The following is a 25541-nucleotide window of genomic DNA, read 5'->3' on the forward strand; positions in this document are numbered from 1 at the left end:
TTTATTGATTTACTTATTATTCTGAATTAGTAACTTTATGGTAATTCTTTAAAGCTGGTAAACGTGTTCCTTCAAAGAAAAATTTTTGTTTTCTTCTGGCAGTTTTCTGAGGACACTATCAAGGACTAGTTTGAACTCTGTTTTGGGCATGGGGTTTATTTTGGCCACAGTGATTCAGGTTTAGATCTGGCCCACACTCTTGTGAGTTCGCTTGTGCGTGGCTGTCCCCATGAAGTTTACTTCCCCCAGTTCCATCTGCAGGGTGGGCTTTTTCCAGCTGAACTTCTTGAGGCTGTTGCTCTTTGGCTCTCCGGCCTTTATGCAGGCGTCTCCATGCTGACCTCTCACACTGCTTGGGCTCTAGGATTTGTCTCCTGTCCCCCACAGCAATGGCTCATTAAAAGCTGGCTCTAGGCCATCAGGAATCAGCAGATACCTCCAGAGTAATATGATCTCTAACTCTTGTGGATTTGTGCTTTCTTATCATTCCTGCCCCCACCCCAGGAATTCCCTTACTTTCCCACCACTACCCTATGTATTAAAATATTAAAACTAGGGGACTTCCCTGGCGGTCCGGTGGTTAAGACTCCACGCTTCCAATGCAGGGGGTGCGGGTTCGATCCCTGGTCAGGGAACTAAGATCCCACACGCTACACAGCCAAAAAATAAAATATTAAAAGTTCTTTTTTTGGCATTTAATGTCTTCTGAACTAGGAGTTTCTCTAAATATCTAGTTCAGCATATTGCTGGAAAACACAAGTTCTGCTGTTAAATTATTAGTGTTTTCCTTTACGGAAATTTTTTCCATGCAGATATGTCATCTGTATAATAAGAAAACACCAATTCAGAAAGAGTCATGTACCAAAATATTCATTGCAGCTCTGTTTACAATAGCCAGGACATGGAAGCAACCTAGGTGTCCATCATCGGATGAATGGATAAAGAAGATGTGGCACATATATACAATGGAATATTACTCAGCCATAAAAAGAAATGAAATGGAGGTGTTTGTAATGAGGTGGATGGAGTTAGAGTCTGTCATACAGAGTGAAGTAAGTCAGAAAGAGAAAAACAAATACAGTATGCTAACACATATATATGGAATCTAAGGGAAAAAAAAAAAAAGAGGTCATGAAGAACCTAGTGGCAAGATGGGAATAAAGACACAGACCTACTAGAGAATGGACTTGAGGATATGGGGAGGGGGAGGGGTGAGATGTGACAGGGTGAGAGAGTGTCATGGACATATATACACTACCAAATGTAAAATAGATAACTAGTGGGAAGCAGCCGCATAGCACAGGGAGATCAGCTTGGTGCTTTGTGACCACCTAGAGGGGTGGGATAGGGAGGGTGGGAGGGAGGGAGATGCAAGAGGGAAGAGATATGGCAACATATGTATATGTGTAACTGATTCACTCTGTTGTAAAGCAGAAGCTAGCACACCATTGTAAAGCAATTATACTTCAATAAAGATGTTTAAAAAAAAAAAAAAGAAAACACCATGCATACTGCTTTATAACTTGTTGTTGTGTCATTTAGCAATATATTTTGAACATCTTTTTCACGTGAATAAATGTGTCAGCCGTGCTGTGGGCGGGGTTCCCCAGGAAACAGACTCTGAAGAGATTTGAGCGCAGGAAGTTTATCTGGGACAACTCTTAAGATCAACACCATCGGGAAAGGGAATAAAGTAGGACTAGGCAGAAGGGGAAGTTAGGCAATGGTGCAGTAGTCGCAAGGGCTCCAGCTCTGGAGCTGGGAGGGCCCTGCAAATGGAAGAAAGAAGGCTGGGTCTTTACACTTCCGTGGATAGGTTGATGTGGGCTGCCTCCCAGGAGGGGGAATGTGACATTGAGCAAGGCAGCCAACTTCAACTGAGTGCAATTCCTGGAGATAGCTGGCAGGTGAAGACTGGCAGCCTGGAGCACTCCTAGTATCTGGGAGCCCTGAAGGGAGATCTGAGGAAGCACATCACAACATCCATAAAGTTAGAGACACTTTGGGCTCCAAAAAAACAGAAAACCCAAGCAACTCTTGCTTAACAAATAGTTAAAATTTTCTCCCTTAATATAAGGTCTGCAGTAGATGATTATTGGCATCAACAGAATCTTTCCCTTTGATTAGGAAAGCAAAAAACTTCCTCAAAGCCCCCAGTAGACTTCTCCTTAGATTTCATTGACCAGGACCGGATCACATGTCCACTCCTAGGTGCAAGGGAAGCTGGGAAAGTGGGAACAGGATTGTCATGATTTTCTGCCTTCGAAGTGAGCATTGCTGCCCTGAAAAATATCTGGGTTCTGTCACTATAGAGGAAGAGGGGAAAGGATTTTAGACATGCAATTAACAAAGCCTGCCACAATAGACCTCGACAAAATTATTTTGAATTATTAGACATGTATACAACTTAGTGAAGCAGTCCCCATATTGCTGGACATTTTGATTATTTCCAATATTTTGCTATTATACACTGCACTGCAGTAAACATCCTTGGCTGCCCATATCCTCAGTTATTTACTCGAAATGCCAAATATGTAACTTCTGGGCCAAGAGAATCCTTTTTAAGGATTTTGATATAGATACCAAGATGTACCTGAGAAAGGGTCTACAGATTTATGTTTCCAGGAGCAGTAAATGTAGAAGCCTAGTTCCCCTGGATCCTTACTAACGCTAGATGTTAACATTCTTGTGAATTTTCATCAGACTTATATTCTCAAAAATGTACCTTATTATAATTTGCATTTTTGATAACTTTGTACTCATCGTATTTATTCATTTTTTGAATTATGGTCCAAAAATAGGGTTTGTATGGTTTCAGCATTTTGGAAATTATTGAGTTATACTTTGTGTTTTGCTATTGCACTATAAAGGTTAATCACAGCAGATCTGCAATTAACCTGAGATGTTTGGTAAAATTAAACCTCCTGATTGACACTGACTCCTGGTCAAAGCACGAAACATTGATGTGTAGCGTCTCTATGTAACCATGAATCCAAAGAGTTTCAGGGTAGTTTGGCCCAGCTTGTCTGCCTTGTTTATTAACAGTGAGATTGAAGAGTTGCACCTGGTTTGGTGTGATTCGCCCCAGCCCCCGCCCCAGGGTTCTGCCGGTTCTGCAGCAGGGCTATGCCTAGGTGGTGAGCAAAATGTAAACAACCTCAGCAAAGACTTCATTTTAGTCTCCCTGGTTCTGAAGTGTTCTGTGCATACATCAGTGGTTCCCGATCCACAAGACATCTGGCCTGGCCTTTCCAGCAAGAGGACAATAGGAGCCTGCACCTGGCCTCTCCAGACCCCTGCTGTGAGTCATATGCTCTGATGTATGTTCTGACTTTCACGCTCTTGCTATACTGTGTCCTTTCCCTGTAATAAACTGTACATTTGTAATCTTTGCCATTTTGGGTCCTGTGAGTCTTCTTCAGCAATTGAACCCTGTTTAAGTGTCACTGTTAGTGCAGCATATATTCAATTTTTGTAAGTGTTCCATGGGAACTAGGAAAAAAGATGAATTGTTTGGTATACATGTTTCTTTCCAGGAAGCTATTAAATAAGACTTACTGTTATTATTGAGGCTCTATCCTTCATATTTTAGTTTTATACATTTCCAAGCCATTTCATTCAGTTTTTGGTCTCAAATTCTACTAATTCAAGTATCTTGATCTTGGTTTCCCTTCATTTGTATCTGTTTTGCATGTTTTTCCAATTCTCTTTTTGTGCCATTGTGTGATTCTTTTAAATAACATAGAAATGATTTTTTAAAATCCAGTCTGGGAAATTTTATTTTTAAATATGGGAGCAGATTCCATTTATATTTATCATTATCGCTAATACATTTAGTTTATTATGTTTCATCTTTTTCTATGCTATTTTTAGTGGGCTCTTTTGCCATTTCCTTTGGTTTATGATTTTTCTTTTATGAGTATTTCCTTTGCTTTAACTTCTTCATGCTTTGTAAGGCATATATACTCCTTTTAGGACTAGGAAGTATGACCTTTAAGCATTCTGTGGATCTGGGGAAGGACACATACAAGGTGTTTTGATAGCAATAAAACTATCAGAGACTACTAGATCATGTCAAAAGGATTCAGGAGCCAACTTCAAGTTCCCACTAGCTATAGTGGGGATAATTTTAGCATCAATAAAGATAATTGCAGTGGTGTGAAACACATCAAATATGTTTGAATCCATGAGTTCATATTACCAAAAAACCTTTACTGTTTACCTTTTTAAAAAAACTTACTGTTTTTTTTTTTTAAGAGATGTTTCTGGCCCCAGCTGTATTTGGAAAACTGCTAAATAAAATATTCAAGCAGAACAACAATTTTTTAAAAAAGCATTCTGTGGCCTGTATTTCTTAAATTATCAGAATTTTTAAAATGAAATAGTAATCTTTTAGTTTCTCCTGATTCAGCCAAGTTGAGCTCACTTTTACTTTCCTCCCTCTTCTCTTTGTTAATAAAATCTTACATTTAGATGCAGATTAATCATTTAGACTTTTAAAAATTTTGTCGTTTTTACACGATTTTGTAATTTTTTTGAACTCTGTTTCTTTACTCTCGTTATTGTGGCATATATTTTTATTAAATTTTTTTTCAAGAAGTATGTGTTGGGACTTCCCTGGTGGTCCAGTGGTTAAGACTCCGCACTTCCACTGCAGAGGGCGTAGGTTCAATCCCTAGTTGGGGAACTAAGATCCCACATGCCACGCAGCATGGCCAAAACAAATATAATAAAATAAAAAGTGTGTGTTGATGATATGCTTTTGAACCCTGACAGTGTGGAAGATCAGATTGCCTAGGCACCATCCTGGCTCTTAGATAAGGTACTCAATCTCTCTGGGCTTCAGTTTCCTCATCTGTAAAATGAGGATAATAAGAATTTCTGTCTTACAGGGTTGTCCATGGAGTGGATGAGTCAATATATATAAAGCGCTTAGAACAGTGCTTGTCACACAGGGTGTGGTTTTCTTTTTTTGGGGGGGCCGCCCCGCGTGGCATGCGGACCAGGGATCAAACCCGTGCCCCCTGCAGTGGAAGCATGGACTCTTAACCACTGGACCACCGGGGAAGTCCACACAGGGTGTGTTTAATATCTGTTCCGTATTATTGTGAAAGACAATTTGGCAGAGCACGCAAATCTTTGGTTACAATCTTTTTCTCCACAAAGTCTAGCTGTTGCTCCATTTTCTTCTGAAAGCTGATGTTGCAGAGAAGCCTGAAACCAAACTGGTGTTGTTGCCTTAGAGCAGAGTGGTTAAGAGCTCTGGTCAGACTGCCTCGGTTTGTGTCCTGGCTCTTCAACTTACCCTGGATGTGCGACCTTGGGCAAGTTACTCGACCTCTCAAATCCCTACTGTCGTCATCTGTAAAGTGGGGCAGCTCCTAGACCTCCCTGTCGTGGACCCGTTGGATTTGTTAGCCAAACCATCCTTCCTCTCTTTTATTTGTCTATTTTTTCTCACTCTAACCTGTTAGTTCTGGGACTTCTAATCAGAGTGCCCTCAGCCCCTGGCTAAGTATCTTCCTCCCTCCTCTTGGCCACCGTGGTGGATCCAAGGGCAAGCACAGAACATAAAGACAACCGGTGTCCTTCTGTGGTGAAACCAGAAGAGGGACCCTTCCTTTCTTCTGGGGTAACTGAGCTGGGACAACGTGAGCCCGGAGCTGCGTGTGCCGCTCTGGGGGAAGCCTGCCTGCTCCCACGCGGAATGAGAGAGCTGAGGCGGCTGGAGAGCACAGGCATCCTGACAAGATCGTCCGAGTTTCTGAATCCAGTCCACTTAAAGGCCAGCACCGCCACTTTACTGGAACGCTATGAGGGTTAAATGAGAGCGTTCACGGAAAGCACCAAGTGGCGTGTGGAACTCAAGGTAAGCCCTCAATTAATGATGACTTGTTTTCTCCTGCCGTAACGATCACAGGGATTTTTCCCCCTTGTTAAAAGTTGTCGCCAAATGTGTCTGTGTGTAGGTAGTTCATTTTCCCTGAAGTGTGGCAAGTTCTTGCAGTCTGCAGATACAGATCTTCCTCAAGCTTAGGAAGACCTTTTTCTCAAAGATCTTTCATTGCACGTCTTGGCTGGGAACAGCGAGTACCTGGGTGCTGGTGCTCCCTCTCTGTTCTCCGTATCCATCGACCGTCTCTCTCGTCGTTCTCTCCTCCACCAGTGCCTGGTGAGTTCCTGGGGGCGTGCACCTGGGTGACAGTGTTAATCCCAATAGCGCTTGACTCCTTCCTTGTTCTACCCCCAACCCTCCTGGGCCACAGAAGGCCTGGGAGGACGAAGCCCCTGGCTGCCCTGAGGCAGCCCCTTTATCCGGAGGGGTCCCGGGGGGATGGGCTTCGGCCATTTCCCGGGCCAGGGCCTCTGTCTTTCCAGCAGCAGTGCTGGCAGGTACCTGCCATACACGACTTCTCAGTGACAGACTTCAGGCAGAGTCGGGGGAAGAGCGGCAGCTCTGCAGGATCCCACAGACCACTGCTGCACAGGCCTAGCCTGGGCGCTCAGAGGAAATGCAGAACCTCAGGCCCCATTCAGGACCCACTGCATCACAAGGAGCGTTTCTCACAACATCCCCAGGCGATTTGTGCGCCCGTTAACCTTTGAGAAGCTCTGCTCTAGAGCACAGGCCACTGTAACCCTTTTGTTCATAATCCTTTTTTTTTTTTTTTTTTTGGTCTACTCACAAAGTCATTCTTTACAGCAAAAACCTTCCCAGACTTTATCACCAGACCAGATCATGTCATGTTCTCTTTATTGCTTACTTCAGCTTCATGTGAATTTTCCCTTAATGTAATGTTATTATCATAAAGTGGGGGCTCCATTGCCAGAGACTAGGAGTCTTACATGCACAGTCCACACTTCACTGAAACTTTAACTTTACTAGGTCAGATTCCTGCTGTGTCCTTGGCTCGCCTCACCTTGCCATAGTTGTGTCAGCAGCTTCTGTTTTGTTCTTCTCTCCATAAGAGCTCAATGATTTGAATACTTTCTCCTGGGGTTTAGAAACTTAACTAATTTGTTTCCACTCACTAACCCTGATATATTTTCTTTCTCCAGTACTGGATCAATATTGCCCACCCAACAATAACAAAATATTAATGGCTAACATTGGTTACCACACACCGTTGACATGGTTAATCTCATTGTAACTCCATCAGGTAGGTTCAAATATTCCCATTTTTTGGATGAGTTGGAATTGGGATCTTTCTCTCTCTCTTTAGGATACTTCCATTCTCATGACAAAATATTATGTGTACTATAATGGGTATATAGAAATTCAATATACAATTTTGTCTACTTTTGTGTACCTTTGCATATTTCCATCAGGAAAAGGTACGTAAAAGCAAAATAAATAAGTACTGTCTGTAATAGTGGATGACTGTCCAATGTATCTCTCCAGCTCCGACCTCTCTTCTAAACTTCATCTAGATTTATATCTAGGGACTTTTTTGACCTTTACACTTGTGAACACCTCACAAGCATTTGAGACCTGATGGGACTGAACCTGCACTCCCGCTACTTCCTCCCCAAATCGCTCTTCTACCCATCCTTCCCATTGTAATTTATGGCATCATCATATGTCCTGTACTCAAGATGGTCCCCTCTCCAGCACCTCTTGTACCCAACCCATCACCAAGTTCTGCCGGTTGTAACCTCCAGAGCATGTCCTAACCATTCGCTTCTCTGTCTGCAGTGTCAGCCACCACTGTTTTCCAAGTCATCATCACCCTTCACACTTCTCTGACCCACTCAGTGAGATTCCCAACTCCATCCTTATTGCCATCTGGGGACCAGACGACCCTTTAAAATATAAATCACATCGGCCACTTACTTAGAACCCTTCAATGACTTCCCATTTCCCTTAGAATAAAATACAAACTCCTCACCCAGCCTTAGGTGGCCTTGTGTGATCTGGCCCTAGTACCTCTCCCATCACATCTTGCACCACATTTCCCACCTTCCTCTCCTCAGTCCTCTTTTAGTCTCTCTGCTGCCCCACCTGCTTTTTTGCTGCAGAGCTACACACCCCTGCCCACTCTCTATTTTTCGATCTTCTCTTACTCATCCTTTATATCTCCAGCTATATATTCCTTCTTTAGAGAGACCTTTCCTAACTACCCAGTCAGAACTGGCTTCTCCTGAGTAATCTTTATAGTGCCAGTTGTGGCAGCCATCAAAATTTGCAATTACATGTTAATTTGTGTTTAAGGGTTTAATGGCTGCCTCTCGTACTCTGAAGATAGAGAATATGAAAGCCTTTAGATCCTAGCACCTAGCACAGTGACTGGCACATAATAGGTGCTCATGAAGCATGTGGTGAAGAACTGAATCTCCTTGTCATTTTCTTCTGCACTCTGGGAAAGCATCTCAAAGATGTCTTTCACATGAGCAGGTGAATTTTCTACCACATCCTTTCTATTCTTTACTGACTTCATATGGATTTTAATTCTCTTGTTGCCTTTGGAATTTTCTTAGTCTTTGAGTCAACTACCTTTTCGTCTTTTGCTCTTCATCTTCCTGTGACCTTTTGCTCCTCACGCACAGAGGTTATGATTACTTGCAATCTTTTGAAGATGCCAAGTAGTGTGACTTTTTTCTTCTGGACCTGAAAGCAAATAACGTTCCACAAATATTTCCTTTCTCTGAGTCTTCCAACTACTTCTTTTATCCCATAGTCTTTGTTTGTAAACCCCAACTTGTTTTTTCACTTAAGTCATAAACAAATAAGGGGAAGACCCTTCCAGACTCAGTGTGTCAACAGAATGCATGGGTTGCCTTTAGTCTCAACTCCTATCCGTTTGGGTAGCGGTTCCATCCCTTTGATACATCTGTCGTTGGAAAGTGGGTGAGTTGATGAGCACAGCTTCCGGTCCACATTTCAGCTTCTAATAGGCTTTCTCTCATTGCACCTGTTGAATTCTGGTGGTTATTGCCCTCCTCTCATTGTCTCCTTCTCTGTTACTGGAAGCCAATGGCAGTAAGTGAAACTGTTCTTCCTACGTCTGTGGTCGCCTACACTGAGTGAGTAATGGGGGAGGATATGCTTTATACCACGGCCACTTGGTCCTTACTTCCTGCCTAGTTGATTGCTGGGCTTGTTCTGTCTCAACGTGAAAATGTAAAAAGACAGTTGGGTAGACTGAGGGGTGGGGATGGGGGCCGGAGGGGTCAGAGGGAGCTGGTGGGGGCGAGGGGTTTCAAGGCAAGGGGCAAAACTCAGGAACAAAACTGCCTCACTTACAGTGTAGCTTCTTGGAATCAAGAGAATTGAATGCCCAGTTCTCTGGCTAGTAAAAGCCCGAATCTCTGAGTCAGGACACAGTTGGTGGAGCAATAACAATATACCTTAAAAAATATATATTTCTCCACTTGCTCTCTTTCATGAAGGGAAGCCTGAGTATTCCATAATGTGAAGTATGGATCTATTTTTCTCAGTCTAACTCCATCTGCCTGAAAATTATTTTCAGGGCTGCTCACAATTTTATATTATGTTGCCTGTCAGTCTTTCATTATTTTAATGGGTTTTTATTCTTTTCTGTAGGGTCATGGGATATTAGTGAAAAGTTGTGAGGAGTTTCACTGGAGAACTGTAATATCCAATTTTTCTCTTATCCGCTTTCAACAAAGAACTCTGCAGATCCACGGAATATTCATGAATATGATTTTTTTTTCTTAACATCTGCTCCCATAGCTCTGTCAGTGAGGAATTCATCATTCCCAAAGCATTCCATATGCTTTTCCACTCTGCATTTACCCATGCAATTTCCCCTGGCACAAATCCTCTTCATTTTTTGGCCTCTAGCAATTCAAGAACAGGATGTTTCGATCCTCCTCTTCTTTTGAGCCGAGGACACTGTGACTCCATGTTTGTGAGTACAAACATTCTAATCAGAATCATGCCAACATTGATGAAATTTAATGAAGAACATACTTTCCTGAGCAAACTCAAATCAATTTAATTCCTTGATATCATTTTTTCTGTATAATGCAGGTAAAATGTTTCTAGTATATATTTAAATTTATTTGCTTTTATTTTACTGAAATTATTTTCATCTGGAAAATTCTTGTTCATAAAAATGTCACCATGGAGACCTCTTTTAAAATTTGTCCCAATAAAAAAATTTAACCTCTTACAAGTGAGTTTACTTTTATGGCAATTTTGTCTACCAATTTCCTGAGATGCAAATTTTGTGGCCCTAAATTTTGCCAAGACGTGATTCTTCTGATAGTTTTGAGCCAATAACAAATGTAGAAGATAGTAGTGGTGACCCTCCCCATACTCCCTTGGCACTCACCCTTCAGTATACCTGCAACTCCCCACCTGAGGGCTTTCTCTCAGCCAGACACCCCAGGCCAGAAGTGCTGGGGAGTTAATGTGCCTGGGAGTAACCCTGAGCCAATGACGGACAGCAGTTGGAGGATAAATACCCTAGCTTCCTTGTCCTCTGGTGAGATGACTCAGGTGAGTTCTACAGTTTTTCCCAGTACCCCGGGGAAGGGGGTGGGATTGACCCCCAGTCACCCCCAGTGAAAAACTGCTTGCTGATATACCCTTTACTGGCTCATCCCCAGCCCTGTCTTATTTCCCACCTCCCTACTGATGCTTTCTGGAATGACCTCTTAGATCATTCTAATACTCTCATTCTAGTCTCAGATGGAGTCAGCTTCCAGGGAGTCCAACCTAAGATTACAAATATAATTGTATAAAGTTTTTGCCATTGTCAGTTATATTGTGTTGATTATTTTTATGGAGTCTAAATTTTCCATGGTTGGTGTTTTTTTTAATTCCCAGAGATAAAAAAATTTTTAATGAGTTAAAATAAATGAGCCCCTAAATAAAAATGAGCCACTTTTTCATCTTAACAAATTTTACTAGGTGCTATTCTATGTTGATTATTTCTACCAGAACTAGAATCCACTTGAATAGAAAACTGATAGATTGGATCTGGGTGCATGCCTGGGTCAGAACCTCCTGCCTCATGTGACATCCTGTGCTTTTTTGCACATCCTTTCTTAAAAAGCCTTTTTCATATTCTCCACCTAGAGAAATCCAACTTAATCTCCATGACCAAGTAGAAATGCCAATTCCTCCATGAACCTTTTACCGATTCTCATCAATAGTAACTATAACTCTGAGCTCCCACAGCATTCCTGTTTTTCCTTCTACTTGGCACCTTAAGTGATTTTTAGGTGTTTATGTTTCCTCATTAGATTGAGAGCAAAGTAGATCTTTTCTTTCACTCCCACTAGCACCCACATAGCAGGTATTCAATAAAAGTTTGAATGTATGTTTTCATTACAGAAGATGGAACCCTACAAAGAAAATTCTCATAATCCAGATCTAAGGAGAATGCTGTTTAGGGTTTCTTTTGAATCTGTAACGTATACCACGCTTTTCTCAATATTTTATCTCTCAAATATATTTGATTCTTAATCATTTTGTTCCATCAGTATATTTTCCATCCCTTTGTTTTCTCTAAATTGTTTTATTTGCTTTCCATATTTAATGAAATGTGATATGATTTTTAATAATTGCCAATAATTAAAGATACCTAGTCATCATTTGAAATACTATACTGAAGAGTGACAAAGCATAGTTGATGAAGAATCCTTCAAAATCCGTAATAAAACACCAAAATATCATTGAAAAATGCATAAATGACATGAACAGGAATTCATAGAACATATATGACAAATAGGCGTGAAAATTACTCAACACTCACTATAATCAAAGAAATAGTAATTAAAATACAATTTTCATCTATTAAATTGCTAATTTATTTATTTCTAAGTACAGGGTATGGTAATAGAGGAACTCATATTCACTGCTGATGTGAGTTTAATATTGTACAACTTTCCTGGAGCTTAACCTAGCAATATTTGTCAGGGACATCAGTTCATTTTTTTATTCCATCTTACAAAACTACATTTAGAAAACAATTGTAAGTCTGGAACATATCAAATGAAAGAAATTTTTTTAATGTAGTATAGGAACAAGAGGGGCATGGTTAGATAAATTATGGTATAGCCATATTATGGAACACTAAGCAATCACTACAAATATTTTCAAAGAAATTTTAATGACTTGTGAAATTGTTTCTAATAAAATTTTATGTGGAATACAGGATACAAAACTAATCTCACTCATCTCCATAACACTCTGATCCCTGAGACAGCTTTCTATTGACTCCTTATTTTCCTAGGTATGAGTCACCTTCCTGTTTCTTAGCATGTCTCACAATTTTTCATTAGAAACATTTTAGATAATATATTGTAGCAACTCTGGATCCTGTGGGGTTGTTTTGCTGTTTTTTTGGTTTGCTGTGTGTTTGTTTAGTGACTTGCCTGGAGGAATTGTGGTGGCTATTCCCCGCCCCCCGCCCCCACCCATGTACAACCACTGATGTCTCAGCTCACTTTTTTTTTTTTAACTCTTGTTTTTATTTTTAAACTGGGATGCCCAGGGATCACTGGAGTCATCACAGCTTTGTGGTCAGCCAATGATTGGTCAGAAGCTACACTTAAACACCTTGAGCCAGTAAAGCTTCTGCCCTTTGCTGAGCAATCTGTGTGTGGCCTGGGGAATGCATTCAAAGTCTGTGCAGTTTCCAAGTCTATTACAGCTTTTATTTTCTGTGTTTGCAAGGCCTCACATCCAGCCAGGGACAAGTAGCTTGCTAGGGCCCTCTTAGGTCTCCCCTTAGTTACACACAGCCTTGTCCATGAGCACAGCTTCCTAGACCACCAGGGTTAAAGTAAATATCTCATTCACAAGATCTCCTGGTCTGTCCACTAGTCTATTGCTAAACCCAATCACTATTGAGACCTCAGGCTAGCTGCAGTGTCGGCCACACTGACACATGGGATTCTCCACACTCCATTACAAAGAAAGGCAGACCCCTCCAATGGCCCTGGTACAACTTCCATGCCACAGAGCTGGGGGACAAGGAGTTAGGATGAGAACAGCCCCAGGCTAAAACATCAGACTCCCACTGTTCTGAGGTTCAGTACATTTTCTTGAATAAGTGCTTCTCAAGTTGTTGGATGCCTTTGGTCAATTTCCAGAGTCTTTACACTTTTTTTGACAAGTTTGTTCACTTTTATCATTGTTTTTTAGGGAGAGGATTTGCTGAGCTCCTTAGTTGGCCATTCTGGAAGTCCTGCTCCTTAAATCATACAAGTTGTACAAATTAATTACACAAACTTATCTTACTCCTGGGGGGAGAAGGTGGGACCTTCCTTGGGATGTGAAATCCCCAGGGTAATGTTGCCTTGGCAAGATTTTCACTTCAAGCCTGGAAGCTAACTGGAGCTGCAGGAGTTAAGTCCTACTTTGTAAACCAGAGTGCCTGAATCAGTGGTCCTCTGTGCTTGTTTTCTTTCAGTTACTCCTTAGCCAGGCTTTTCCAAGAACATTCATGGATCATATATATTCCATGAAAAAAAGAGCTCCGTGGTCAAATGTTTGATTTACACCTAGCTAAACAAAATCAAATGAATTAACATAAGGACTTCTCAAAGCCTTTTAACATGCTAATGTTTGAGATTCTCTAAGAAAGAGAAATGATATGTAGGGTTTCCTCAGATTATCGTGACCACTGAACACTATCCCCCCCCAGAGCATTTCAGGGGATTAATGATCTGCAAAACACCCTTTGGTCTTGTTTTATTTGACATTTTCAGCCTGGGTCAGAAATACTGGATATTAAGGGAAGAACTATCTGTTGACAACTGTGATAGCTGTATGCATCAACCTTTTAGACATAGGAGCGATGGTAGTGGAAACTGAATGGAGGGAAATTCCTCTGGGAGGTCAATTTTGGCAGACAATCTAGCTCTCTTATACAGCTGCCCCTCCTCACCAGGAGTATTTCATTGGTGATCTTCCAAGTTTCTGGGTTCTATTTTTATTAAGGCAGACTTATCATGTGCCAGACATTAAGTCAGACTCTTGGAAAATAAAAAGACAGCATCTGTCCTCAATGAGTACAGTTAAAGGTAAGGTAAAGAAGACATTTATAATCAAGTGTTAGAGGAGGTGGGGTCTAGGTATCCACAAGGTGCTATGGTAAGACCAAGGGAACATTTAAAAAAGATGACAAAGGCCATGATGCCCAGGCTGGTTCTTGAAGGCCAAGAAAGGGTTAGCCAGGAAAAGAAGAGGGAAAGATCATGTGTGAAGGCAGAGAGGCTGGAGAGAACATGGCATATTCAGGGAACTCCCAGCAGCTTGCATAGCTAGAGAACAGGGCACAAGAGAGACTGAACAGGTATGAAGGGCATGCTAGGGAGTTTGAATCTTATTCTCATGGTGAAAGGGGATTACTAAAGGCTGTTGAATCTCAGGATCAGATTTACCTTTTGAAAGTTCACTCTGGAAGCAGTGTAGAAAATGGATTGTGGAGGTAGAAGATCAGAGAGAAAGCTCCAGAAGGCCAGTATGGATGGCAAGGTGAGGGCAGTTGACAGTTTAAAGTGATAGGAATGGGTGAAGTAAGATGTTGGGGTGAAGCGGGAGAGAGGCAATGGTAGCGCCACATAATAATATGTGGAATACAGGACGAGGGGCAGGTTTGGGGGGGAGAAGATAACGTATTGAGGTTTGCACTTGTTCAGTTTGAGATTCCGATAAAACATGTGAGAGATGTTCAGAAGATGGTTGGAACTCTGGGTTGAGAAATAGAGATTTAACAGGTATCAGAATAAAAGTGGTAGGTGAAGCCATAGATGTGGGTTAAACTGGACAGGGAATGTATAGACTGAGAAAAAAGCAGAGACAAAAACCCTGAGGAACTATATTATCTCCCTCTTCCAAATGCCTACAGAATCTTTTTGTAACTCATATAGCAATAAACATTTAGCTCAGTGCCTACTATGTACAAAAAGTATCATGCTAGATATGAGGGTACAAAGAGGAATAAAAGAAGGTCCCTTCATCCAAGGAGACTATGATCTAATTGTGGAAGGAATTATACCCAACCAGTATGCAAAATGAAATGAAATAAGAGCTATAAATGTGTTGAGCATAGAAGAGGCAATTAATTCAATGGAAGAGATAAAACAGGTTTCAGGAGGGGAGGAGAGCATTTGAGTTGGGCTTTGCAAAATAAGTGGACTTTGCAAGCAGGGAAGGGGAAACAAGGCAAGCGATTTGAAGCTGGAAATTAGCAAAGATCACAACAGAATAGAGTTCGGGAAGTGATAGAAAGAGGCGGGAAAGGTGGCTTGAGGCCAGGATCCAGGGAATCCTGTCCAGGTTTCTCAGGAGTCCATTTTAAAGAAGGCACACATGTGCCTAAATATATCCAAGTGCTTGTGTTGTAGCAGATTCATTTCTACTGGATTCCCTGATTTCAGAAATGCCTTTAAGAACACTGAATCAAAAATGCTAAAGGAAATCTAAAAATCACCAAACTAAGGCTTGAGGGCTTATAAATGCTTTTTCTCAGTTCTCTATTTCCATTCTGCAAAACTGTTAGTGGAACTTTAATTACTTGGCTTCACTATAAAATTTCCATTGCATGTAAGTGTAAATAATTTCACTCAAATGCTCTCATTTCAATCTGTGGCTGAAAGCATCGGTAGAAATTACATTTTTGTGGCACTTCCTTGGCACGTTGAAGGAAAACAAAATGTATACCGTTAATCAAGTCATGAGCGACTTTGAAAGTGATAGATTATATCAAGATAGTAAATAATAAGAGATGAAGTATATTTTAAAGATTAAAAATATTTTATTTAAACTTTTCTTCATAAACACTTTTAACATTTTTTTCAATTTAAAAACAGAATGGATAGCATAAACATGTTTTGAATAGATTATATTCACGGCTTGGGAAAAATTACCTGACAAAAATGTAAAGGCTTTCAAAACAGGTATAAAAGGCAAACCTTAAATTATTCTACGATTTTTAAATCGGCCCTAGGATTATTTGACTACTGGCCCAAAATGTACCTAAAGGTCAAAATATTTTTTCTATAGACAAAATATGCCCAAGGGGTATAGGGCATATACAAGTTAGATAGAAAATAACCTCTCTGATCACCTCACTGGAACATTCCTTCAGAAAGCAAACACCTAATCCTTACTGATATACTGATTAATAAGGTTTTTAATGTAGTTGTTCCCAAAGATGTAAAAAGAAAATCTAAGAACATTAAGGAGGAACAAACAAAGCTGATGGCATTCTCTCAATGTTACTTGTGTAATATTGAAGTTATACTGGTATACTGAAAGGAAACGACTTTCATGAGTTTACCTATTCCAGTCTATGTCTATTGAATATTTGACTTTATAAACTCTTGATAAACTAATTTTTCAGAACTTTCATTTTTAAGATAAATCTCTTTTTAGAAGATATTTATCCCCAAACCAACTCTAATCTGATAGAACGTATGATCCCTAAAAATGTTCAGAGTACAAAAAAAAATAAAAAATGTATGATAGGCAAACAGGAAAAATGGCACTAGCAGTTTTACTGCCATATAGCCCTCATTTATATCTAATTTACACTATTATCTATGTTGTGTTTTATACTTCAGTCTAAAATTTTAAATTACGTATTCTCAAAAGAGCTAGTCTTTTCTGAGAGATAGCTTATAAACTGAAATAACAATTTATATTATAAACTGAAATGTTATGACCTACAACCACATATACATATATAAAAATAGTCCCACTGAACGTTTGACATGTTTAGATAATGCAGCTCAAATAATTTGTTATAAAATATTTTAAAGCTTAGTTTCATGTAATTAAGACAAAACCATTTTTACCACTTCTCCCCACACAAATGTGTGTGTCCTTTACTATGACTCGAGCAGGCTTCCCAGAATGAGGTGTCCAAAGGTGCTGCTTTAGAAAAGATAAGTGAAGGGCTCAGTCAATATTTCACAAATTATAGTAACACTCACACAGAGTAATGAGGACACAGAGACAGCTGTCTCAAGAAAAGCTAATAATTCTATTAATTAAGCTTTACTTTTTAAAAACCAGTAGTATTTCTTCCAATACAAAACCTTCAAGGTGAGAATCTTGAATTTTATGAAAAGGTTGTAGTGCAAGGATTTTCTTTAAGCAGATTAAAATAAAAACTTAGAAGGTCAAAGACATGGAAGAGAACAAACGTTTCTAATTAAGATGCAATTAACAAAGATCAGCTATTTTTGTAAAGTCTGGCATTTAAAATGTAAAGTGAAAATTAACACACAAAGATCACAGCAATTACACTGTATAGTTTTAAATCTTACTGAATTTTAAAAAAACTATTTTGAGCACATATAATGTATATAAACAAAAATGGTTCCAAATGAAGCACACAAAAAATAAACTTGAAAAAAATTCTATGAAAAAATTTTCCATAGTTTAGTATAACAAAAATAAATCTCTTTCAGCAATTAAACCATAATTTTAAAAGGGAATGTAAGTTACTCATGGATTTAAAATAACCTAAGTTAGCACTACATATAAACAGAAGAGTTTTCTCATACATTCAGAACCCAAGCAATAACAACTATTCTTAAAGCTCAAAACTGATTACAGCTAACATCAGGTCAGACATGACTTAACGTGTGAAGCTAAACCCAGAGTTAGTTCAAGTTAAAAGATTTCACAAATTTTCCAAAACATGAACTTTGATCTTGGCCTTGTGTTTTTACAATGAAGACCAAGAATATTCAATTGTTTGCCCAGATCTTACTTTAACTAGGACTACGAAGTCATATCTAAGCAATTAAAGAGAACCACCACTGGAGTGTAAAAGCCTGATGGGGTACCCTGTCTCGGTCTTTTCCAGCAAAAGACAACAATGAGGAAAATAATGAAGATGTTACTGTTATTTTCTTTAAAGCAAGATGGCACACATATAAAACACTAAGCCAACTAATACATTAGAAAAAGAATTAAACGGCTAATCTAACTCCTAGTTTTCAAAAATAAAACGACTAAAAATGATTTTTAAGATGTAGAAAAAGACTTTTACCCATATTACCATGGGAAACAGGATACTGAATTTCGTTTTTAGAAACTGAAAGTAAATGATAGGACCACTTAATAAAAATTTAAGTCTCATATACAAAAGAATATTAACTTGATTTCTAAAACCAATCCCAATGTTTTGCTTTTTAAAAAACTACTTATGTACCTGACTGTTTCTAGCCTCCAATTGTAGAGTTTTAAAATCAGGTTTTTTTCATAGTTGTCTATTTTAATTGCAAAAATGAAACAAGTCTTCACATTTCCATGACTTCACTCTTCCACTTTATATTCAGTGGTGGCAGCAGCAAAAAAAAAAAAAAAAAAAAAAGTGAAACTAGAAAATTTATACAACAGCCATATAGAAGGCATTGCAATATTGCACCAATATCCTAAGATCTGGCAAGTTTTGCCAGTGTAGATCTAGTCTGTATCATATATAGAGTCTACTCAGAAGAAAATGGCATCAATTTGAATGATCCACTCCCTGGTTATTCTTGCTTAATTTTGACAACTATATGTTTTTTCTTCGAGTTTAAAGAGTTGAAAGGTGCGGCTAATCCTAAAACACTTACTATAAATGCTTTTAAACAGTTATTCTTGATCCATTCTGAACTTTGAGGTTACTATCCTTCATGCTAGTAGCTTTCAGTAAATAAAACAAAAGCTGAGGGCTTACATCCCCAGTGCCACTAAATATTTTGTACTAAATAAACAAGTAGATATGACCAGTTAAGATTAGAATTCTATTCCTTACCTCTAAGTCAAAACTGAGCTCAAATTTTCCACAAGTTGCTACTTTCCATTCAATAACAGATGCAGCAGCCTTATTGAATGTAAAGAACGGGGAGTTGCACTTACTTTTAAGGGGCCTTTATTTAGGAGTCTGGTATTACCTAAGTTCTCTTTAAAAGTGCTTGCACGCTGCAGGGCCAGGGCTTGTCATATACCACTCCGATTCTCACTAAAAACAGGGTAACATTAAACAGACTGCAAAGAAAAACATTTTCAAAAAGAAGACATACATCGATAAGCAACACTAACGTTTACTTTTGAAAATAAAACATAAAATGTTAGTTTTCATAAAACCATACATGTTTCAGGAATATAAGGAGTTTGAATATTACTGAATCAGTATGGACTGAAGATAGGCTACTCTGATACCAAACGAGGACTCCAGTTATTTTAACTTTCTAAAAATGTTAATACATGAAAAGACGTTACATCTAGAATACAACAAGTATGGCAAACCGTGTGTGCAAGTGCACTAGCTTAAAAATATAGAATCCTAACCACGCATAAAAGGGGATGTGCCTTATATATTCATAAGATGTAAGCAAGTATGGATATGCTTTCACTAACACAATGCAGATAAGAGAAGGCAGCTTAGAAATAGTGTTTTGAATATAAAAAAGTTAAATTTGTAGAAAATTTATATTTTTGCATTTTCAGCAAAAAGCCATGCAAAAAGGTCAAGAGTTTTAAACTTAAATAATAAAATCAAAAAGTCTAACAGACTGCAATACACCGAAATAAATGTTCAAAAAGATTTCAGATAGATAGGAACTGAAATTACATCCAGTGACACTTATCAGGTCTTCTCTTAGAAGATGCATGACTCCTACACTGACATTTGAAAGAAATGTTTAAAGCATAACATCAACTTCCCAGATAAGTGAATCGTTCTATTAAACTGCTTCTGGAAGTAGTTTCAAGAGCTAGCGCTTAGAATTGACTTATTGCATGAGTTTGAGGCCACTAAAAAGAAAAAAAAGGATGCGAGCACAGAATGAAAACATTTTTATATTAGACCAATGGCTTTGATAGTAAAACTGGTGAGGTTCTTCTTTATGTTTTTTAATTAACTACTTTGTCTCAAACAAATTTTTTGTTTGGCTTTTTTGAAGGGAGAAAGATGCCATTAGTTGCAACGTCTGACCTCGTCCAGTATATATTCTGGAAAATGCAGGTTGCATACTTGTAAACCATCCAGCTTGCAGGGCATCCGTGGGTACTCATCTTCCTTCCATTTGTTTTCATCCGGATCAAAAGTGAGAATAGAATCGCTGTAATGACCATTGTAGCAAAGGCCTCCAAGAACCATTATCTGTTTGTCCAGCACAGTCACACCATGGCCACTTCTACCAATTGGCATGGACGCCAAGATGGTCCACTGATCAGTCTCTGGGTTGTACACTTCTGTGGAAGGGCATCCCTGAGACTCAAAAGAGGCCCTCAAGATCACACAGACACCACCGAAGACATAAAGCTTGCCGTTGTAAGAAATCATCTTGTGAAAGCATCTAGCGTAATTCATTTTGCTCTTATTCTCCCAACAGTTGGTAACTACTTGAGTTCTCCTGGTCCGCTGTTCTATGGTCCCTTCTTTACTGGGGTCAAACACGCACACTTGTTTGGAGGTGGAAGATGAGGTGATTCCACCAGTGATAAACAACTTGTTATTGAGCACTGTCCCCTCATGTCCATATTTGTTAACTGGATAAGGATCCACAAATTCCCATTTATCATTGGTAATATCATATCTCTCTGTTGAATAGAAAGTCTCATCTCTGGTTCTGCCTGCTACAGCGTAAATAAACTTTCCAATAACACCAACTGCAAATTCTGAACGTGGTACAGACATGTCTGCCATCCGGAGCCAAGAGTTTTGTCTCGGGTCATACCTGAACACTTTGGAAGAAGCATGGAATTCGCCATCTGGGCCCAGTTCTTCCCCGCCCAACAAGAACACGAAGTTATTCACGATAGCAAGGCAGTCCGGACGCAGAGGTACTTGTGGGCCCTCCAGTTCCCACCAGACTCTTGGTTTCTTTAAGAGAAGTATTTTACTGTTAACCATGCTATGTCCAATCATGCCTCGGAATACTGTAGTTTGGGGTTTGGCAGAGCGGATGCGGCTTGATTTCATGTCCAACAGAGGCTGCTGGTGAATGTTCTGAAAGTAATTCAAGGCTTGATCAACTTCATAGCGCAGCTGTCGGGAGTATCTATAAAATTCTGATGTCTTAACCTAAGAATACAAGTAAAAGAATTTAACAACAAAAACAAAAAACAAAAACAAAAAACAAAACATCAATGGCAAACAAAATATCAAAGCCCACTAAGATGATTAGCTTATGATTTTAAGCTACTTTACTAAAACTGATTTCCTGTTAAGATCACATACTTTCTTTTTATTATTTTTTTTACAAAGCTTTTATCATATTTGTTTTTGTAATTTGTATTTGTACTAATTTATGCACATTCCCAATCTTTTTAAAAGTAAACAAGTTATTTTCCAGGCACAAGCTAAATTCCCCTAACAAAATGTATTAATCACCTAATATATGTCGGGCCCTGGGCTACAAGTGGTGGCTATACGAGGACAAGTAGAGGTTTCACGGTAGAGGAAACGTTGGCCTTGGTTTTCTTAACCACAAGGAACACTGTAAGAACACCCATGACTGAATAATTTGGGGAATTAAGTTAGTGAGTTAGTAAAAATTTAAATACACACAAAATTCTCAGTTGGTTTTTGACATAAAAACTTGGTCTGATATCATTAACTCCTATAGTAATAATTCAGTTGACAAGAAAAGGTCAAACTTTTTCCTTTTTGTTTTTGGGGTTGGAACTACCTAATTATAATGACTGCTAACATCTTATGAAGCACTTTTAAGTATCATGCTAACTACTGTGGGGAGATTAAAAAAAAAAAAGAGTATTAGATGTGGTCCATTTCCTCAAAGAACTTAGAGTATATTTCAGGAAATGAAAACAAATACACATCTACCAGTTTTAAGTAAATGAGGCAACTGACAGGTATGAAGCTGTATAGCACATCTGTGAGTGCTACGAACTTTAGATACAGAACATATCAAACTGGTCTAAAACATTCAAGGGATATTTTGTGAAAGAGGTAGGAAGTTGGAAACCAAGCAGAAACAGCCTGTATCACAATGACAAGGGTGAGATAAGAGGGCTAGGATTTGGATGGTTACCATTTGGATCCTGTAGAGATAAAATCGACAGATTTTACACTTTTTCTCTTTATTGAAATTGTTCACTATTATTATTTGCTGTGATTTCTTTCACAGTTATTTTGCTAGGAAGAATTAGGTTGTGTGTCCAATCATTGTGATCGTATGATTAATTCTTTGTATTAAGAACAATTATACTATCTTTTCTCTTAGAGGGGTCATTAGGCTAACAAATTAAATATTTAAGTGCCTACTGTGCACAGCCAGTAGTCGACTGCTACACAGGTTTTGAAGTAACAGAATCAGCATAGTAATTAAGCACCACATCAAGCAGCCCAGTATGGTGATTAAGAATTCAATTTAGGAAATATCTGACTTTGCCACTCACAAGCTGTGTGATTTTGGGCAAGTGACTCAGTATCTTTAAGCCACTTTCCTCATCTGTATTACTGGGACAATAGCACCTACACCTCATAACCCTAAGGTAGGAGACAGGCAAGATAATCCTACGCGGAAAGGACTTAGTATGGTGCCTGTCATGTGGCAGTGCAGAAAAAATTACAGCTGTTACTAGCTATTACTACTGACCAGGGGACATCTGTGGAAGTGTCACTCAATTTACATTAATGCATCCGATGATGTGCGTTTGTTTGTGTAAATATTCAGTCTTCCAGAAAGTAGAGGAGAAATGAGAAAAACTGTTACTTTGTACCTAATCCTCACCAGAAAAGCATGACTGATGACATGCAAGTAGGAGGAAGCTTTAGAGGAAGCAGCCGTGTTGTTTAGAGATCAAGAAAGAAAGGAAGGGGAATGGTGCCCATAATGGATAGGCAGATTTCAAGATTTTCAAAGGAAAATTAGGATCAATTCCAAGATCAGAAACTGTGTAAAGAAGCTCGAGAAGGCTTGGAGGCTCTCAAAAGCATAATGCTGACTGCATAATTGCAAAACATACTGATGAGGGGAAGAAAGGGGGAAAGTATCTAAAAAATCTGATGTGCTGCAGAGAGCTTTCTGGAATTCGGATGTTAAAAAACCACTTACGACAGATGGTAAAAAACAGGCACATAAAACAAGTATTATGAAGAGTGAAATGGAGCTGTAAGAATATTGTGAACAAAGCTAAAGCCTAAGGAGGAATTGTGACTTTACAAAGTGCCAGATAGTGAATAAATGGCATTTTACAGGTTTAAGTAAAAAAAAAAAAAAAAAAAAGTAGAGGAAAAAGTGAATTCCCCCCTGGATGAGGTGGTTAATGCAATATTAACAAAGATAAAGAGAAACAGCCTCCTATCTTATTTCCATTCTCGGCTAAGAATATTATATTCTTTCCAATCTGAAGATCAAACACAATAACTAAGAAAAAACTTAAATCCAAGATGGCTGAGAAAAAAGAAAAACCAGCTAGATATTCTCACCGAGTTCAAGTCATCTGATCTCACAAATCACGTCCTGGGATCCTAGGAGCCTTCACAGATAAGGCTGTTTAACTGCTTTCTGTAATCTGTGTGGAATCATGAAGGATGGCGGAGGACTAGAAACCAGACAGATTTCCGAACTAAGACTGGTTAGCTTGAGCCTGATCCTGCATTGTTAAAAACTAGTTAGCGCTTGCATATAAGAAAGCACTACAAACTAGGAGGCAACACAGACTCACCAAGTAATGCCAAGACTGACCATTTCTGGTTTAATTTTTGATGATGTAACAACACTGCTAGAGAATGAGAGAACCTATGACTTCAGCAAAGTAATCAACAAAGCCTAGTCATAAAGAAAACAGAAGCACTAGGGACCCATGAACCACCTGAAATTGCAACAGTAATTATGTTAATGCACTTGGGGGGGGAGGGGGGAAATCTACAGCTTTTATCAGATGTTCCAGGGATCCACAAACTCTAAATGTAAAGCTTTAACTGACTCTATCCTCACTACGAACCAACAATGTGATATGACAGTCTCAAGAACTAATAAAATCATGGACTGAATTAGACAGTCCCACCCTCTGTTCAGGTGAAACCACAACTAAGACAGTGTTCAATTCCACCAGTGTACTTTAGACAACAAAGTGGATCATGTCGAGAAGACAGCAAAGAGATCCAAATCACAGGAAGAGTGGTCAAACAGATGAAGAATGTTTCAATCCAAGAGAAGACTCAGGAGAGAAAGATGGCAACTGTTTTCAGGACGAATAAGTAGAAGTTAAGAGAAAGACTTTAGGCCAATATAAGGAAAAGCTTTGCAATTAGGACTGACAACATAATGGATGTTCACTGCATTATTATTTGTAAGAGCACAAAAACTGGGCACAACTCACATATCTATTAATATGAAATTGGTTGACCAAACTCTGGTATATAACATGCAATCATTAAAAGGAATGAGATTAATCCACATGCAGTAACACAGACATTCAAAATGTCAAAATGACAAAACCTGCAGAACTGTATATATAATATTCTCAAAAAATAAAAATGGACTGTTTTGCACAGTCAGCAGTATATGCAGGGGAAAAATGTATATAATACGTGTACAACATATAGTTACCAGTGAGCTCTTGAGGGGCTTGCCCTTTTTAGAATTGAAATAGGTCTGTATTGGGCTTTTCTACAGGGACTACAGTAAAAAGGGTACGGGTACATGTTCCCAAAGTGAAGAACTGTCTACTTCTAGAGTCTCGCATCCTGCCACTGAAGGTAGTCCAGGTGTGGCCACCTATCAGGAGGGCTGGAGAGAAATTCCAGCATCACACGAGGACTAGGCAGAATGGCCTATAATGGCTTTCCACCTTCCAACCCCAGGTTCTTGCAGATCACGTCAAACTGGGCCAGCTTAATGGCTTCCTAGAGTCACTTCCTAGTCTTTTCTTTTTTTTATATACCCAATCTTCTGGTCCCTTTGTCCTCTCCCTATTCATTCTATTGTGCTCCTTTGATATTTGGGTTCCAATGAGTTTACAAGAATCACTTCAGCACTATGTTGAAGTCCCAGTCAAAGCTACATCTTTACCTGATCTGTTCTACCTCTAAGCCCACAATAATGGAAGTTGTGCCTTTTGAGATAGCTATTATACCCTAAAAGATATTCTAACCAAAGAAATTTAGCTCCTACTTCTCTCTGCCAAGGCTAGAAGTTCTAGATCTACCTTGCCTTTTCCCAGGGCTACTTATTGCTGCAATTTTCCTCTAAAACCACACAATATCAATAAGCATAACTAGCTTCTCCTTTCATGATAGAAACAGGAAATTAATGCCTCTGTGATAATCCTGGACAAAGTAATTACAGATACACTCTGCTTTAAAACAAAAAGTGTAGGGCCAAAAGCTTCTTTGTGAATGGAATCACTTAAAATGCATTAATGAAGGGAGCTATCCAAAAAGAAACGTGGGGCTCATCTTTTCACAGAGAAAGCATTTCTCTCATCATTTGCTCCTCATATAACAGTTTAACTATCTGTGTATCAGGCTCTCTCAAAAGAAAGATATGGAAAGAATGACATTTCTTTCATGTTCTGAAATACTTTCCTTATCCTTTCTAGGATTTAAAAAGCTGTCTTATTTTAAAACTTGGAAAGATTATCACTT

General features: G+C 39.0%; 1 protein-coding gene across 2 annotated transcripts in view; it reads right to left on the reverse strand.

Moving 5' to 3' along the window:
- Window positions 1-19652: 19652 nt before the first annotated feature.
- Window positions 19653-25541, reverse strand: part of KLHL15 (kelch like family member 15) — a 28511-nt gene continuing 22622 nt past the window's right edge. For both annotated transcript variants that reach the window (XM_061177924.1, XM_061177925.1), the window contains one exon: window positions 19653-21008. In XM_061177924.1, the coding sequence (XP_061033907.1) occupies window positions 19899-21008 (1110 nt within the window). In that variant the 3' untranslated portion in view covers window positions 19653-19898. The remainder of the gene's footprint in view (window positions 21009-25541) is intronic.

This window comes from Eubalaena glacialis, chromosome X (genome assembly GCF_028564815.1).
Source record: "Eubalaena glacialis isolate mEubGla1 chromosome X, mEubGla1.1.hap2.+ XY, whole genome shotgun sequence".
Taxonomy (NCBI): Eukaryota; Metazoa; Chordata; class Mammalia; order Artiodactyla; family Balaenidae; genus Eubalaena; species Eubalaena glacialis.